Raw genomic sequence first — 17,770 nt, 5'->3', positions numbered from 1 at the left:
GTTTTCCCACTGTAATTATGAATATTGCAATGTGTAGTGGACTGACCCTGACTGGATGCCAGGTACCAGCAAAGCTGCTTTCTCACTCCCCTTTGCCACTGGACAGGGGACAGAAAACATAATAAAGGTTCATGAGCTGAGATAAGGGCAAAGACCGATCACTCAGCAAATACCACGACAGCCAAAACATACTAGAACTAGAGATATTAACTGAAGTTACTGCTAACAAAATCAGAGCAGGATAATGAGAAGTAAAATATGACCTTAAAAACACACCTTCCCTCCCACCCCTCCCTCCTTCCCAGCTCTACCTGCTCCTCCAGGGGTGCAGGGAGACAGGGAATGAGGGTTACATTCAGTTCATCACCCACTACTTCTCCCATTGCTCAGGGAGAGGAGTTCTTTAACTCTGTGGGAACAGCATTTGCCTTGCCTGGACCGAAGCATGTTACTACAAGCTATCCAAAATTAACCATCTTTAGGGTGAGTTGAAAAGTGCAGCCTCAATGACATTCAGCCTCTGACAGAGGAGTGCACAGGTGGCCTGGACAAAGCAGCCCCACTGTGGCTCCATGAGCTGCAGGTGGCTTGCTATGGAATAAGCACATGCTGCATTTCACACTCCCATGAAGAGCAGCCCTGTATAAACCAGCACAGAGAAATGAGATATCCTTATACCAGGTTATAGAGACAGAATTCAGAAAAGAGAGAAACTTGCTGCAGAAAACAAAAAAGTCTACTCTCTTCTCCACTTCCAGCCCCACTTGATATTTATTTTTCTTTCTACCTACCTGAATATTTTCATCTTATTTTCCAGTGTTTCCAATGATCAATGATTTCAAATCATTTCCAATTTCCAACGATTCTAATGCACAAGCATCATCTATTTGCAAGATGATTCAGAATGCTGTTGAGCATTCTTAAATCAAAAAGAGTCTGCCCTCTCATTTCCTCTCTCAACAGAAAAACAGCTAAGGAAAATTACTGTATGACAAGGTGCTTACAATTTTGAACTTCTTCCTTTTTTCAGTTTATTTCCAAACCTTCTTCCAAAATTGTTTTTCTTCCCCTCAAATAAACTAAGCATTTAACATAATTGTTCTATCTATCTGTCTGTCTGTCTATCTATCTATCCATCTACCCATTGTACAGTGCAAATAAGTACCTGTATGTAAATAGCAGCATGTCCTTGAAGCGAAGGCATCCCCTGGTCCTTGGCTGTGACTGTCATTCTGTAGTCGGATCTCTCAGCATGTGACAGAGGCTGGGTTGTTCTTAACTCTCCACTGACGGCATCAATCTGGAAGTATCCTATATCCCCTTCTGTGGGGTAAAAATGGATATGCGTTACTGCAAATCAGTAACAGCTTGCCTCCATAGTACTGAACATTGAAATGAACAGTGAAAAAGAGCAGGACCCAGAAGGAAAGGAGCCTGCTGCACTCATTTGGATCTCAGGGTTGTTTGGTTCACCTCCTCTTCTTTCATTGAGTACACAATTATTATAAATCACTTAATGTGGATTGAGAAAAACATGGAGAGAAACTCCATAGAGTACTAAAGCAACTGCCAAGTTTCATACCAACTTAACTCACACCAGTGGTGTGTGCATCAGGAGGGCAACAGATAGCCCAGGACTGGTCTTCCTATTTCTGACCTTGGCAGACAGGGCCAGAGAAAGAATTAAATAAGAATCAATTAAGAATTAGTTAGTCTCCAAACTGACACGAAGGGTCAAGTATCTCCTGTGAGTTGAAGATTATGGGGCCAGCAAAGAGCACTGTTGACCCCTATGATACACCTTGACTGCAGCGATGTCACCTGCCCTGCTTGTGCTCTGCCAGCAGCCAGTTGGGGACAGCTGCAATCTTACAGTAAGCTGTTGCAGGGCAACACATGGATATTGGAAATTATGCTTATATCTTTCATCAAGGACTGGTGGCACCCTAATAAGTGGTTTTTAATAAAAGTTATTACTTGCAGCCACACCATTTATTTGAGAATTGCAAAGAATACTTTTACCAAAGATGAATAAATAGCTCTTCATGACTTAGAACTACAGAATCATTTAAGCTGAAAAATATCTTTAAGATCAAGTGGATGATCTTTAACTCAACATGGCCAAGTTCACTAAACCATATCCCTAAGTACCATGTCTAGGTGTCTTTTAAATAACTCCAAGGAAGGTGACTCCACCACCTCTCTGGGCAGTCTGTTCCAATGTTTGACAAACTATTAAGTAAAGGAATTTTTCCTAATATCAAATTTAAACCTCCCCTGGAAAAAGAGACTGACACATAGCTCCCCCATTTTTAAGAAATGGAATACAAATTACTTTCAAATTTTAGTAAAATGGGAATCACCACCAGAAACCATCACCAGAAACAGGGAAAATCACAATTGTTATAAGTACTTCTCTCTTAGAATACCATCCAAACAGCTTTCTGCTATGTGAATTTTTAATAAGGTGCGCTAGTGGGTTAAATAAAGTCATGCACCATAACAGCTGCTATTATAGTAAGCAACTGTGGTAAAAATAAATTCAGTGCAGATGCAGTACACGAAACACACATAAAGAACTATATTTCCATAAGCACCTAAGTGAGCATGAAGTTGTTTACATTCTCCAAATCTGAACATCCAAATTAGTTAACTGCACATATAGATAGTTCACTTTTGTATCCAATTATATCATCTGCAACTGTAAAATATTTGCACCTGTAACATTAGAAGAAAAAAAACACTCAGGAAACTAGTTAGAAAACTGGGTTTTCACAACCAACAAATAGGATTTTTTTTCAATATTGTTCTGCTATTTTTTGCATGAATATAGCTTTATAATTCTCCATCAGTCCCTCCTGGGTTGAGTCTTGCTGTCTGGAACATTAACAAGGAAATTGCTAACAAAAGGAAACAATATATAGAGACAATTATATTGAATGAGACAGTCTTGCATTTTGCATTTTCCATGGTAGTTTCAAAATATTAATGCTGCTATATTACTGTTTTCATAAATAGCTTTTGGTTTACTTTCCTGGTGTACGTCCCAACAATACGTCTACAGTCGCAGATCTGCTATTTTGTTTTGTTCCATATAATGTTTCATGACAGAAAATCCCAGCTAAGCAAAAGTCACAGGAGATATGAGAAACAGAACATATAATGTAAATTGCATGGATATATTTTCAGTATTTTGCTAAAACCTACACTTACACTAAAATTCAAATATTGCATGAAATAATTTTGTGCATATTTTGGTGGCAATAAAAGTAACAAAAAAAAAATCTGAAAATATTGGAAAGAGACATTATATAGAAGAAAAACCCCTTGGGACTTCCATTTTGTAAGTGTTTTGCATTTTCATTTTTTTCATCTGGTACCACACTGTAAGGACAGTCAAACCTGAAATGCCCCATATCTATTTTCTGGTATTTTTATCAAACTATTTTAAAAATGTATTCTAAGTATAGCCATTTGAATGAAAGCCAGAAAAAACTTTTACACTGAGAAAAAAGTTTAACACCTATCCAGCATGTCAGTCATTGTTCTGAAAGCTCATGCTCCCAGCATTTCCAAAAACATTTCCTTAGCTCTCATCTCCATAAGTCACCTGAATTAGACAACTGCTGCTTCTACCATATACACCCTAAATGTGTTCTTTTGTGTCTGAGGAGAAAAGGAAGAAAGCATATGAGAAATGGATAAGAAATAAGGAAACTGGAAAGAGCAGATGAAGCACAGAACAGAAAAAATTTGAATCTCTTAATATCTAGACTCTAATGGCCCCAGTCTCTCTTGAGCTTGCAAAAGTAACCTGGCAATAAATACATATATTTTTACAATTAATTTTTTCACCTATGCCTTGTCCCACCTGTTGGCCAGACTTTAATTTACACGAGGTTCTCCAAAACTCAGACACTCTCTCAGCTCTGTGCTCTCAAAGATGATCACAGAAACTGTGATTAAAAAAAAAACAAAAAAGAAAACAAAAAAGAAACACCAAGCAATCGTTACTGTGAACTCTGGCTGTTTGAACATTCAGGCCTTACAGAAACTGGCATTTAGGCAAAATGGCCCAGAGAGAAGACACAAAATAACACTAGAGATTTCTCAGAGATTAGAGTGACCTCAGCACTATATTTTTACCTCATTTCTTGAACAACTGTTTCTTTCCTAGGTGTTAAAATACTTAGTGCCCTGACCATGTCCTTTTCCTTTGAGATGATGGAAAAGTTGCTTCCCTTAACAGAAAAGAGGAAGACAATGTTATGGCTCCTGGAGAACCCGAACATGATGAGGGCTCCTGCAGAAATGTAACCCTCTGCAGGTCTAGGAATGTTCTCTGCAAGCTGCTTGCTACTCATTCTGGAGAACAAGGACTTTTTCATAGACACATGGACAGCACTTGCCAATTTGTGATGTTAGCAGTGTAACTAGACTTGGCACTTGCATGGCCAAGGGCTAATGTTGCATTTACATAATTGCTCAAAATGTAACTGTAGAAGCCTCTGTCAATGCTAGTCTTAACACACAAAGCAGTAGTTCCAGATGTCCTACAAATATTTATTAATTTCTGTTATAAATGCTATACTACACCCTTTGATAGTCATAAAGAAGACCAGGCAAACCACTTTCCTACTGTCAGCATCACTATGGAATAAACAGTACACACAGTTGGGATTAACCTCCCTCTGAATTAGTGATAACAGAGAAATGGAGGTAGGGACATGTGACCACCCACTTCCACACACATACATTATAAAAGGATGATTTGCTTTGATTTTCTAGGGAGAGGAAGGGACATTTTGAAGGAAACACTTCCCTGTAACCTAAAATTTGCCTGGTATGTAAACCTCATAGTTCTTTTACAGATTTTTGCTCATGTATTTTGTTATCATTTATCATTAACATTCCTGCACAGCTTAATATACTGCTGCTATCTTGACATTTCTTTAACATCTCAAGAATATTAAAAATTACCCAGCAACATTTACAAGCTTAACAGCTGGCACTTGCAGCTCTTCATCTTGTGGCAGTCCCACGACTGAAGAATAGAGCACTGGTCTGCATGGAGTTCCCCACTTAACCTGCTGTCTCTCAGTTTAACAAATATGGCTGTAAATCAGATCATATTTCTTCTTCATCTTTAAGTACTGAACAATGTCCCAGAACTAGAAAATACTATTTTAAATATAAACCAGGCAAAAACTTCACCATGAAACAGAAGACCAGATGTTAAAGGCTGTGAGCCAACTAACAACAACAAAAATTAGTATCAGAGGAGCTCAGCTGTTTCTGGATTTGTTTATCAGGAAAATATCTAGTTCCAAGGCTGGGAAGGATTTTTTAGTGGTTTTTCAATTTGAAAGGGGGGGGGGGGGGGGGAAGATGGGGGTGTGTTTGCTGCTGTTTTTATCCTTTTGTTCTTTCCAGAGACAGCTTTTGCAAGACCAGTCATATTTTGTGTAGCTAGTCATTTTTATAATTTGGACTCCTTCTTTCTCCTTTCTGGGGCTCTACAGTGAAGTCAGTAAGAAAATCCAATGTGCTGTTTGAAGGAAGGGGATATAGTTAGATACACGAACAGGCCATGAACAGGCTGAGACCCCTGAAAAACACTTCCTGTATTCCTTGGCCATCACTCTTCAAACAAAGGGTTGCACATTACTCATTCCCTTTTTCACAAGGGGGATCTTTTTTGTGCAAAATATTCTTACTCACAATGTCACAAAGTCTAAGATACCATCCAATTCCCTCTGGAATATAAGCAGTCATTTATATCTGAATTAAGGGAATAATGTTTTCTTGCTCTGATGAAACTGTAAGCTCTACTTGCAAATTACTATAGGTTACAAATCCCAACCTTAAAAAGTATTAATTACATGAAACTGGTAGAATATAACATAAACCAAACAAAAAAGAAATGGTTCTGTTCCTGGTAGCTCTTGTTTTGAAGCAATACCGAAGGAAAGCAGGAGGAACAGACCTGTCTTCCCTCCTGGTTACGGATGGAGTTCTCACTTTTATGGAAGTGTAGCAAGTGGTATGCAGCAAAACCAGACATCACATTATGTCTCCTACTGGTATTAATGCCCCAGTCCTACTCATGCTCTAATTTAGGACTGCTCTGTTATTAATTTCACTGCAAACAAAACTGGATCCTACAGCTTACCCCAGAAGTGAACTACTACAACTGGGAATTATGGGAAAAACTAAAGAACTGTTTTTAAGCAGCTATGCTATGTCAGGTTAACACAGTGCTAAGCAAAGGGTGGAACCTGAACTAAAACCCACAAACCTCATTGTTTACTCAGATTATCTGCTGATCCCTCTGATCCCTGTCTCAGACTGTCACAAACTGTTATTTTTGCAGGAAAATCTTCAACTGGCTATGGAAAAAGGGAGAACATTTTTAATTTAAGATATTAAACAACTGACTAAAATACTCAGCTGTAGAGTACAAGGTCATGGTCCTACTCTTTTCTGAACGCTGTTTGAACAATCTCTGACCAGCCACAGAAGCAACTAAACCCTGTGAAAGATGGGGCAGAGAGTGAAGGGAGGCAAGGCAGCCGCTTGCACATCCTTAGATACTTCATAAGACACAAGATGGTGCTGATTCCTATTTACAAAGGCAGCTTTATTCAGCCAGACACAAAATAAACATGTATGATACATGGCTTTCTAAAATGCTTGTTATTTTAATGTATCTTTCTGTATTAGTAAACCCTTTAAATTCTTACCTGATTCTACTGAATATAATACAACACCGTTGTTTCCAGAATCGAAGTCTTTTGCAAAGATGGTGGTAACAAGCGTCCCTGATGGCTGCCCTTCCAAAACCTGTCACCAAACAGTTTATAATTATAAATTTTATAATTTTATAAAGTTTATAAATTATTTGCAATTTTACATGGATAAAGCCAGTCTTAAAACAAAACCCTTTCCGTAACACGAGAGCTTAGCTGCTGCTCCATTCTCCAGTTCAGCAGTATTCACGGCAAGTGCAAGGAGCATTTCTGGAGACGGTTAAACAACAGAGTTCCAGCAGCCCTCTGCCGCGGTCTGCATAGAGCGCTAACTCGAACACCTTTCCCCCAGCTCGGAGGTGGGAAATGAAGCGAGCAGCAGCACGCCGGCGGTGCCCCGAGAGCCGGCGGCTCCGGGAAGCCCCGCAGTTGGCGGCGCGGGCGCGGGGCGGCGCTGCCCGCGCGGTTCCCGGCGCACCTGGCGGCGCAGCGCCCCCCGCGGGAAGCGCGGCGCGTGGTCGTTGCGGTCGCGCACGGAGATGCGCACGGCGGCCGTGGCGCTGCGCCGGGGCCGGCCCGCGTCCGTCACCAGCACCCGCAGCTCGTGGTGCGCCCGCTCCTCGCGGTCCAGCGCCGCCCAGTTTATGATTTCACCTGACGGCCAAGGAAAAGGGGGGAGAAAGGGAGTTAGGCGTTTAGCGTACGCTAGCACTCATCTTAGCCCGTGCAATTATGCATTTGACTTCATGTGTAATAATGATACGTGCCCTCTGATACATCTGATCACTGACACGAAAACCTCGAACCCCATTCTGTAGAAACATCTGTCAATAGCAATTTTGCAAATGTACTTCAGAGCCCTACGACATCTTTTACTGAACACTGGGCACCCCAGAGCAAAGGTATAAAAACAGCGTGAACCAAAGTGCTGACCTTCCAAAGAAATCCACCTGGCCTTCACCACACTTCAGGACACATAATACATGAGCACTGGGGTTTAACTGCTGACAAGGGGCCATTATTAATTATGTACATTAATCATAAACCCTTATGCTCCCATACATTCTGGTAAACCCAGCAAATAAATCTGACCAATCTTCTCCCTATCTACTTAGCCAAATCCAATATAACCAGAGATTTGCGGTTGACCAAACCTCATCACACAGATAACCACATGGGGTTTTTTATATCTTCTTGGTTAACTTCCAGTATTCTGTTTGCCTGTAAGCTTCCGTGAGTGTACTCAAAAGGAACCTGCTTTTATTTTGAGATTCATATAGAGAAATTCTGGGAATGCCTATTCACACAGGGACTGGACATCTGGAAATTGGAATTTTAAACAGCAGATCTTTGCTCCCTACATATCATTTTGCTAAACTGGATTATTTACAGCGCCTGTGTCCCTTGAAGGATTCCCTTTCTTTAGGCTTTCCATGCTCTGCTCTCTGGTGTTATGCGGTGTACACATAACCCCTATTACTTGAGGCATTGGGGATTCACTGCAGAGTACACCCTATGCTGTGAAAAATTTCTCTCAGCCAATTTGACTTCTGTGATGCCATCTACAACACAAACTCAGTTTTGATGTCAGTTACAGAAACATTCACAAGTATTTTAAATCACTTTGTCTAATTTCATAAGTACCTTTATAGTTACTTATGGCTGATCTGTACTTTTCAACTCTACTTGATCACAGGCAAAAAAATTTCCCATATGAACTACTGAAGTTATAACTTAAAACATTTTTTTTGGCCAAACACTGAAACTTATGCCCAAGTGACATGAACAAAGTCATGAAAAATATAAAATCCTAAGGGCTAGTCCATCTTTCATGAAAATGTATTTGGTTTATTTCATTCCCCAAGTTGTGAAGCTTAGAGTTAAAATATTTATATATCAAGCAAAAAGACTCACAGCAGTTCCTGAAAGCTTTATACTTTACTTCCATACCCTTAGGGAAGGCTGCTTTCCAAAAGCAGTATTAGGCAGATTATAAATCATAAAATGCTACCTGTGTTGGAGTTGATCTTGAAATATTTTCCATCAGACAAGAGGAAATAGGAAAGCTGTCCATTTCTTCCTGAGTCTTTGTCAATGGCTGTAATGGTGCCAACCACACCACTGGGAATTGGATTTTCCTCAATTTCAAAGAAGTAGCTCTCACGCATAAACATGGGAGAATGATCATTTTCATCCCGCACATTAATTATTATAGATGTACTTGCATTTTGCCTAAGGTTTTCATCCTGAGATGTGCTGACCAAGGCTCTAAAACTCAGCATCTGTGCGCATTCATAGTTCAAACGTTTCCGAAGATAAACCCAGCCTGTATCAGAGCTGATTCCAAATACAACAGAATCAGTGCTAGGCTCTAAGGAATATGTCAGATTGGAAGTAATGCTGTGTGGATCAAGTGAGTGGGCTTGAACCTGAAGGATTTGGGCACCTGGAGAGGTAGCTTCACTGATTTCTACTTGATACACCAAGCTTTGGAAAACCAAAGTAGGGCCCATCTTCTGCTCTTCAATAACCACGGTCAACACCAGCAAAGAAGTCAGAGGAGGACTTCCACAGTCTTCGGCTGCTATGTGTAGAGTATATTCCTTCTGCTTTTCTGCAAACACTGTCCTGGTAAGGTTTACCACTCCAAGACTTGGATCAATGCTAAATGCATCTGACTGCTTGCTTGCAATACTGTATTTGATTGCCCCGTTTAGGCCACTGTCTTTGTCTTCTGCGTGAGCAATGTAGACAGCAGTGCCAGGAGGCTGGGTATGAGAGATGGTTACTTTATCAGATTTGGTAGGAAATACTGGGGGGTTGTCATTAATGTCTGTCACAGATATGTTGACTTGAGTGCTGCTGTAGACAGGGGAATTACCCAGCTGTGACTGAACAGTGAGCACCACAACAGGCTGAGCTTCGTGGTCAAGCTGTTTCTTGGTGCGGATAATGCCAACCTGGGGGTCGATAGAGAACTTTCCATGTGGATCACCGGAGCAAATTCTATAAGAAACCACCTCTAATGAATCTAGAAATAGAAAAAACAACAAAAAATGTAAAACAAATAAAATAAGATATGGAAGTGATAACAAACATAGGCAAGAACATCTGGGGGGAATGCATGCTGCTAAATTCAATGGAATAAATGTAAGCTACACAGATGTTTGACATTCTTAGGCTTTTTATGCTTCCTTCTTCCCATCCCTGGAGCCCTTCAGAAAAACATGAATGAATACAGTTTGTCCACTTCTGCACTGTTTGATTTTCATCACACTGGTATTATAAAACTCTATAGAGAAAATCACATAATAGCCTCTTGTTTTTCCCTGATCTAAAATACAGAAAAAACATTCCTATAAATTAATCTTGTGGGAGCAATTTCACTACACACAGGCATTTACTATAGCAAGGACTGAAACAGATGGCAGTTCCCTGAAAAAAAAAAAAGTATTTTAATAAATGTACTGTTCATGGGTGATCATTGTTGTAACATACATCAGATGCTACCTAAAGCATAAGCTTATGGGTGCTATCTCCACCCCGAGGACAGTCCTTCCCAAAAGAAGGAAATGGGAGGACCTGACTAATCAAGTTTGTATGAAATCTTGTCATCTACCACCTTATATTTACAGATCCATCATCAGGCTATTATGTGGACTCACAGATCCCGCTGCTCTGCATAGGAACCAAATACATAGAGCTCTCAGGACAGGGCTTTTTATGACCAAGGACTGTCAGGAGCTAACCCATTTCCCTTTACAAATTATAACAAAACCAGATGGATTAAATATATTTTCAAAGAGTCCCACAAACATTCATCTGGACTTCCCTTAATTTGAGACAGTGTGATGTTTTGTTTGGTCATTTTGTTTTTTGATGGGTGGCCAAGAGCATTTCTTGAAGATCCTCTGAAACTTCTGAATACTTTCTTATTTTAAGTATTGCTCTGAGATTTGGCTTGCATGGCTAATGCTTTAACATGAGCCAAACCGTCACACTTACTTGAACTTTCACAACATGCTTCCTATCTCCCCATTTACAATTACAGAAATCCATCAGGATGTAAATGGAGGTCATTGCCAATCTCTATGGACCACCAAGGAGCATACCATGAATCTCCAACTGTTCTAAAGAGCATCCTGATAAACCAGCCATTACACCAGTTGCTGTAAACACCAACAGTAAATTCTATTTAATGCTTGACAGACTGAATGAATAACATGGAGGTTTATGGGGGAAATAAAAATCATCCACAGCTATTTCCAGTTAATGGTCACAACAAAAATACAACAATCTCTGACCGAGAATGTGACTTACTCGTAGGCTCTCTGGCCTTCACGGTGCCAATCACGCTGTCTTCAGGTGCATCTTCTGGAACAGAAAAGCTATACCGAGATCTCTCAAATGTGGCAGGAACCAAAACAGTCTGAAGGATGTTTACTGTGACAGCTGCATTGCTGGCAGAGGGAAGGCCACCCCCATCCCGTGCAGAAACAGTCAGGAGGACTGCAGAATGTGTCAGGTGGCCAAGAGCTGAGGTAAGATAAATAATTCCTGAAAGTACACAGAAATAAAATAGCACTTAAGAGAGATGTAAGACCACATTCAGCAGGCTGTCAAATTAGTTTTAACATGTATTGCTACTCTAAGAGAAAGTCAGACCATGTGGACAAAAATCAGCACTCCCAATTCAATTTTTGAGAACCAAGTTTTTAAAACGTTATGATCTTTACCATTCACAGAGCCACTGAAACACAGAAAGTTCTGTTTCAAAACACAGCATCCATAATTCTGATTTTAGAAACACAGATTCAGTTAAATCTTTAATGATGCTAAATTTTACTGCTACTTTAAGTCTATAGCAACTTAGAAATGCATTGGGGTAGAAAAAAAGCATTGTTACAAATTAATTTATCTTTGCAAATGGTAAAGTTAATGTTATTTCAAACAGGCCACAGAGACATTCTGCTTAAATAACTCCTGAAATAAAACATCCACACAAATGGAGTTAAAGCCCCAAAATATAAATCTTAGGAGCCGGGGTTTCTGTGGAAAATACCTGGTAAACAATCACCTGCTGTCTGATCACAACTTTCTGTCAAAATACCCTTTAATAGTGAATTCTAAGGTCCATTGAATTCTCAAGCTTCTAAGAATTACATTTTATATAAACTGTATGAACTAATTCTTTGAAAATAATGCAATGTTCTGTCCCAAAATATAGTACTTTGGATGTTCATTTCTCAAGACAATATATTTGCAATTAAGTTTTTCAACATGAAAATGAGGATGAAAGGTGACCAAATGCAGGAAAATTTTTCTTAACAATGAGTTTAACTAAATATACACTAAATGCTATAATCACAGTGTGCTAAGCAGAAAAATTGCAGTAAACTCCATTCAACTAATAGGGACAACCCTTTACATACCTACAGATATTTTTAAGAAATTACCTAGCTTTTTGTAGAAGCTGGTTAAGACACAGAACCTCTGGCAGTTCAGTAAGACCAAACCTTTAAACCTTGGGCTACCTTTATAATTTCCTGGCTGTCAGGAAGAGTTTAGTAAGGATGATGTCTGCCATTCAAGTTGGACATTTAGTGGTTAGACAGGGTAAAAACTAGTGTTAGCTCAAAGCATCTTAGGAGAATCAATGCATGATTCAATAAGAATATATCTTCTCAGAATTCAGGGTGAAGCTACAACCTTAATTTTCTACAATCCATTTAATGCAGAATAATGGAAAATACATAAAATTCTTAGAAAGATTCAAATGTGTGTGCATGCAGTATACTTTCCAAATATACTGCCAGAAGACTATAATAAACTATATGTCTTGATATGCTTAAAATGCAGTAAAAGGGTCTTCAGGATCAAGGAAAAATGCTTTTCACTAACAAAAAAGGGACACTTATTCCAGTGTGACAAACCACACTAAAAGCTCAGCATTGATACAGACGGATTCAGGGTGCAGTGATGATCTAGCTCAGCTGAATCCAGCTTAGCTTTGCTAACAACTGATGTAATTCTAAGAAACAACCTTATTTTGGCTTTTTAAATTTTTTTTTTTCTTCTACTCGTTGAGTTTTATGATTACTTAAGCAGCTCAACAAAGTAGTCCTTCAAGGACACAAACTTTTGGCATTTCCCAAGGTAATCTCAGTAATTGTAGCTTGAAGGAAATAGGGGTTTAACTATTTTTCCCCAGAGGATAAACATATACACATGGATTTTTAATATAATTTCTGTCTAATTTAAATCAATCAAATGGACTATATGTTACTAGTTTGACCAACTGGATATTTTTCTGTTGACAAGGATATAAATATGTCTTCATTTAGATACTTCAAGAGGTATGTGGAGAACTGGAAAACTTCTACAGAAAAGCATCAAATTGAAAATCTTACTCTCAGAGGAGTAACTAAAGACTTCAGAACATCCTTTAGCAAAGGGTGGAGCAAACAGTGCTCCATTCCAGGAGCTCTGAAGACTTGATGGAAAAGAATTATTTCAGAACCAAAGCTCCTTCTCTGCTGACCTAGACACATCGCAGCACATTCCATGCCAGTTCAGTTATAGAAAGCAGAAAGAAAATTAATAAAAGATTTGTTTTCTTTCTTCATTCTTTTGCTGTGTCCTAGGGAAAAAGGAGTATAAGCAAGTCCATTTTGCCAACTCAGCTCTCTTTTGCAGGACCAGGGACACCATAAGAACAGTAGCAAAATGCAAGTAAAAAGTATATGTTTTCCATATGGTTCCCTCCAACCTCAAAAACTGTAGTATGCAGAAATTTAATAACCCATTTTGACTTTTAACTGTGTACCTTCTGTTTATTTCAGCATTTGTAGGACTGGGCATTATCTTTGCATCTGGATATATATAATCTATAGAGACATTTGAGATAGCTCTGCCATATGTTGGTGAACAAGCCTCATTAGGCTCTATTATCACACCACATGATGGGAAAGAAGTCGTAGAAGAAAACAGCATCTGGGATTTCACTTTCTGTATGATTAGGTAAAACAGCAGACTGTGACTAAAAGGGACAGTCAGGACACTTGGGCCAAAAGCAGCTGCTAGCACACCTCAGAGCAGAGGTGGCTGGATGCATTTCATCTGCTGCAGCAGGGCACAGGAGATACCCGAGTACTACACTGCAAAGGCAGAAAAACAGAAGGAAATTACACAGAGCAGGAACTGTCAGTCACAGGTCCAGTGTGTGAAACTCAACAGAGGCCTGTCTCTCTAAGTAACAGACTGAAGATGAACCATGGTTTTCCTTTCTTCCTCATTCTGTAATTAAGATTGGGGCTTATTATTCTTATTACCACAATTATTTGCAGCCTGTAATGCAAGGCTTCAGAGAGAACTTAAAAGACAATTAGTTTGCTGTGGTAGAGAATATATTCTTCCATTATGAACAACAGTTTCTATAAACATTGACAATGGAAAAGGATGAAACAGCTCCTCTGCAAGGAATGTTTTACTAAAGCTCCCAACAGGGGGACCACAAATACACAAGTGTGGGTCCACTTTTTAAGAAAAGTGCCACCTTTCTTACAGCTTGACTTGCCATATAAGTGAACAGTCTTATCTGCTGCCTTTAAAAACATTTCATTCCCATTTTTCAAATTAATATTTATATCACTGCAGTGCTCTGAAGATTTTACCTCTGGTTAATTCCTTATTCTGCATGAGAGAGAGCTGGAATCATTTCTGCTTCGCAGGTGAACAATCCTATAATTACACACCAGATGAAGCATTAACATCCAGCCTCATTCACACCCTGGCAATCTCATTTTCTTGACTAGATCCGCATGGGCGTAACTGATTGCAGATCCCAACCCTTTAAATCAAAAGCATGACATACAGACTGCCTGCTGCCTGGGTATGATCTGGATACAGATTTCAGGCAGAATTTGCAATGCTGGATGCATGTTAGCAACTGCCACTGCAGGCTGAAGTCTGGGAATAGCTCTGCTCCAAGGTAGGTCAGCACAGCTGGAATTACAGATGTTTTGCTGCAGGACAATCTGTGCTTAAGGGCTAGCAGAAATCATTACGATGGTTTGGAGGACTGAATGTATGGGGAGAACTAATACTGAAGGCAAAATCCTAATGGCCAACTCTTTAATCTGCTTCATACTTCCTCACTCACTGTACATGGTAGGGCATGAATTTCCAAGAAGTCTCGCTCTTCACTTCGTGCCTATTCACCCAGGAAATGCAAATGCACTAATGAAAGACAGGACTCTGTGTCACCCACTATCCTCTACCAATGGCAATATTTCTCATGGGATTTTGCTGTTCTTATTTTTGTGGAGGTGCACCCTATTCCACAAGTGGGTTAACTGCTGTTTCTCAACAGTTAAAGGCAGGAGACAGGAATCCACATGCAAAGATTCTTTTAAAATACATGTTTTATTATATTAATGATCCTGTGTTCAGTCCGAATCTTACAACAGCATACAGCACCAAAATAGGTTCATTCACCAAAAGAACTTTTTGTGTGGAAAAAAAATCATACTGGTTAGCCCAATAGGACTTCTACACACATCTCCATTTGAGCACTTCGAAAATCTGGTTTTGCACAGAGTTCTACCATTAGCAAAACAAAAACCAGCCCTACATTTATAGCCATTTGTAGGTAAACCAAATGTTTTCCACTAGTCAAGTGCTGCAAAGATAAATACCAGGATGCACTAACTTCAGTAACAAAGTCTGGATTGCATAGGTATGCTTAAACAGCTTCTAATATTATATCATTGTTCAAGAAATAGAAAAGCAACTTTAGAATACAGCAAGAGGAATAAAATTCAATCAACAGTTACCAGTGATGTTACCTAAGCCCTTGAAAGCAACCACCCTTATAAACTTTAAATGATGGCAGTATTTCTTCAGCAAATAACCTAGTATGGGCCAGCTGGCATTACCTGACACAGCTCAGACAACAAACAGATGGCCAAAAGGTCCACATGGTTCCTCACCCCAGTTCACCTTCAAAGCCGGCCACTGGGCCTGCTGTTTACTGTGCAGGTCAGAACTGACCCACTGATCTGCCCAAAGCACCCACCCCAGCTCGGCCACTTCCCAGTGTGGGGGTGCCTACACAGCTTTGCTCTTTATGTCTCAGAAAAAAACTTCAAGATGAGCACATCTGTGCTGGGTGATCCTCCAGAATATGGATGCAGTTAGAAGTGTGCATTTCACATTAACATTAAAATCAGCATTGTTTTAAGGAGGAATGACAGTGTTTCTGCTTGACATTTCTGTTTAAGTTTATCCAACTCATTGCCTCTGCTGTCATCTTAGCATTGCATACAGATTCCAGCTTTAGCATTTTACCTGGACTTAAAATGCACCTTTTTTAGTGAAGCTGCATGCTTGCTGGTAACCATAGCAACACTCTGCCAAATACACTGAAAAGCTGGTTTAATAACTGCCAGGGGAAGGAATTAATAAGGAATTACATTTACAGTCTACCTGCTGTAATACACACAGCTTCAGCTCACATGAAAGTCTTTAAAAAGCTTACTTTTGATGACACAAACTCTGGTTTGCATTTCAGCAAAGAAGAGGACTTCTTCAGTTTGAAAATATTCAGTGTTTGAATATTTTTGTAGAAAATAACTGATAAAACCCATATCAATCTTCTAGCTACCTTTCTACTTTACAGGTCTCATACCCCTGCACTGGAGTTGTTTTCAACACAGGCCCCTCTGTAGCAAATTGTTTTGCTCAATTCATAGTTTTCCTCTTAGAAAAAGAAATAGCTATAAAAGGACTTAGTGTCTACAACCAATACTATATAAACATACTGTGTTTAATCACAAGAATCTGCTTAGCACACAGAAGTCTGTCTAGAGCACTTCATCAGAACCTGACCATGCTGGGAAACTGCACATAACAAACCAGTACCTGAATCTATAAAATAACATAAGCAGTTTTAATACTGCAGCTCCCCCCAGAAGCACGTCAATACTGCATGACTACATTTCAAATACTACAGGCTACAGAGAGTTTCAATGAGTTAAGAAGTATTCATCAACACACAAAATATGAATTTCTAATTACAGAAGTTCCATTATTCACAAACAATATACCCACCTGAGCATCAGCCTCTAATGTTGAGCAAAAGAGAGCATGAGTATAGGACGAGAATAGTTTTGTATCATCTAGGCTCAGTTCTCTTACACAAGTGCTTTTTAGACATAGTCTTGCAATTTGGGATGCAAAATTTTATGTCCCTACAGACTGTAGTTTGCCAGTTTAGAAGATGAGGTGTCTCCTAGCTTTCTCTGCTTTTACTATTACGTGTTTAAAAAATTATTCCCTAAAAAAACCAAAAAAGCAACAAAGCAACAAAAAACTCAACAAAATTCTACTTTTTCAGTAAAACAGATAACTGAAGAGATATAATTTGCTGTTACAAGATTTTCTTTGTTTTTGTCCTGGTTTGTTTCCTTTAATCTGACATAATAGTAACTCAGAGCGTGTTTGCTGTCTGATTGTGTACAAAGCGAACACTTGCACACAAACATGAGTCCATACAGAAATCAAAGGTTACGCCAGTAAGCAGGCAGGACATCAGCCTGGTGAATTGCTGTGTTTTCAAAGACAACGGCAGAGACCTCCCCCCACAATCTGCACAGCTCCAGCCCAGCCACACCTTCTCAGCAGATTGCCTTTTCTTGCTTAGCTTATCAAAGTTTTCCAAAAACATCTTTTTAATCAAGGACCTTTTCAGGCAAGGACCTTTTTCAATCAATCTGCCAGGTTCTAGATCCAAAAACAGCCCAGTGCACAGCCCGGTAACAAAACTTGACTGCCATGGTAACCAGGGGTGGTATTTCTTTGAAGGCACTGTACAAAAAGATGTATCAGGACAGATACAGAATGAAGCCTGCTATAAGCCAAAGATATATTTGCTGTTCTTATATTAAGAGCATTACAAAACATTCCAGATGCTGCCCTTCATTTAAATTAACTGATTTTCTGCTGCACACACTTCCCTGCTA

General features: G+C 39.5%; 1 protein-coding gene across 5 annotated transcripts in view; it reads right to left on the bottom strand.

Annotated features, from left to right (window-relative positions):
• Positions 1-17,770, bottom strand: part of DCHS2 (dachsous cadherin-related 2) — a 135,629-nt gene that overhangs the window by 57,277 nt on the left and 60,582 nt on the right. For all 5 annotated transcript variants that reach the window (XM_086891251.1, XM_086891252.1, XM_086891248.1 and 2 more), the window contains exons 4-8: positions 11,070-11,306; positions 8,761-9,780; positions 7,228-7,403; positions 6,744-6,843; positions 1,166-1,323 (exon numbers count right to left, since the gene is read on the bottom strand). In XM_086891251.1, coding sequence (XP_086747377.1) covers positions 1,166-1,323; positions 6,744-6,843; positions 7,228-7,403; positions 8,761-9,780; positions 11,070-11,306 — 1,691 coding nt within the window. The remainder of the gene's footprint in view (positions 1-1,165; positions 1,324-6,743; positions 6,844-7,227; positions 7,404-8,760; positions 9,781-11,069; positions 11,307-17,770) is intronic.

This window comes from Cyanistes caeruleus, chromosome 5 (genome assembly GCF_971803275.1).
Source record: "Cyanistes caeruleus chromosome 5, bCyaCae1.hap1.1, whole genome shotgun sequence".
Classification (NCBI taxonomy): Eukaryota; Metazoa; Chordata; class Aves; order Passeriformes; family Paridae; genus Cyanistes; species Cyanistes caeruleus.
This window is presented reverse-complemented; position numbering and strand designations above follow the sequence as displayed.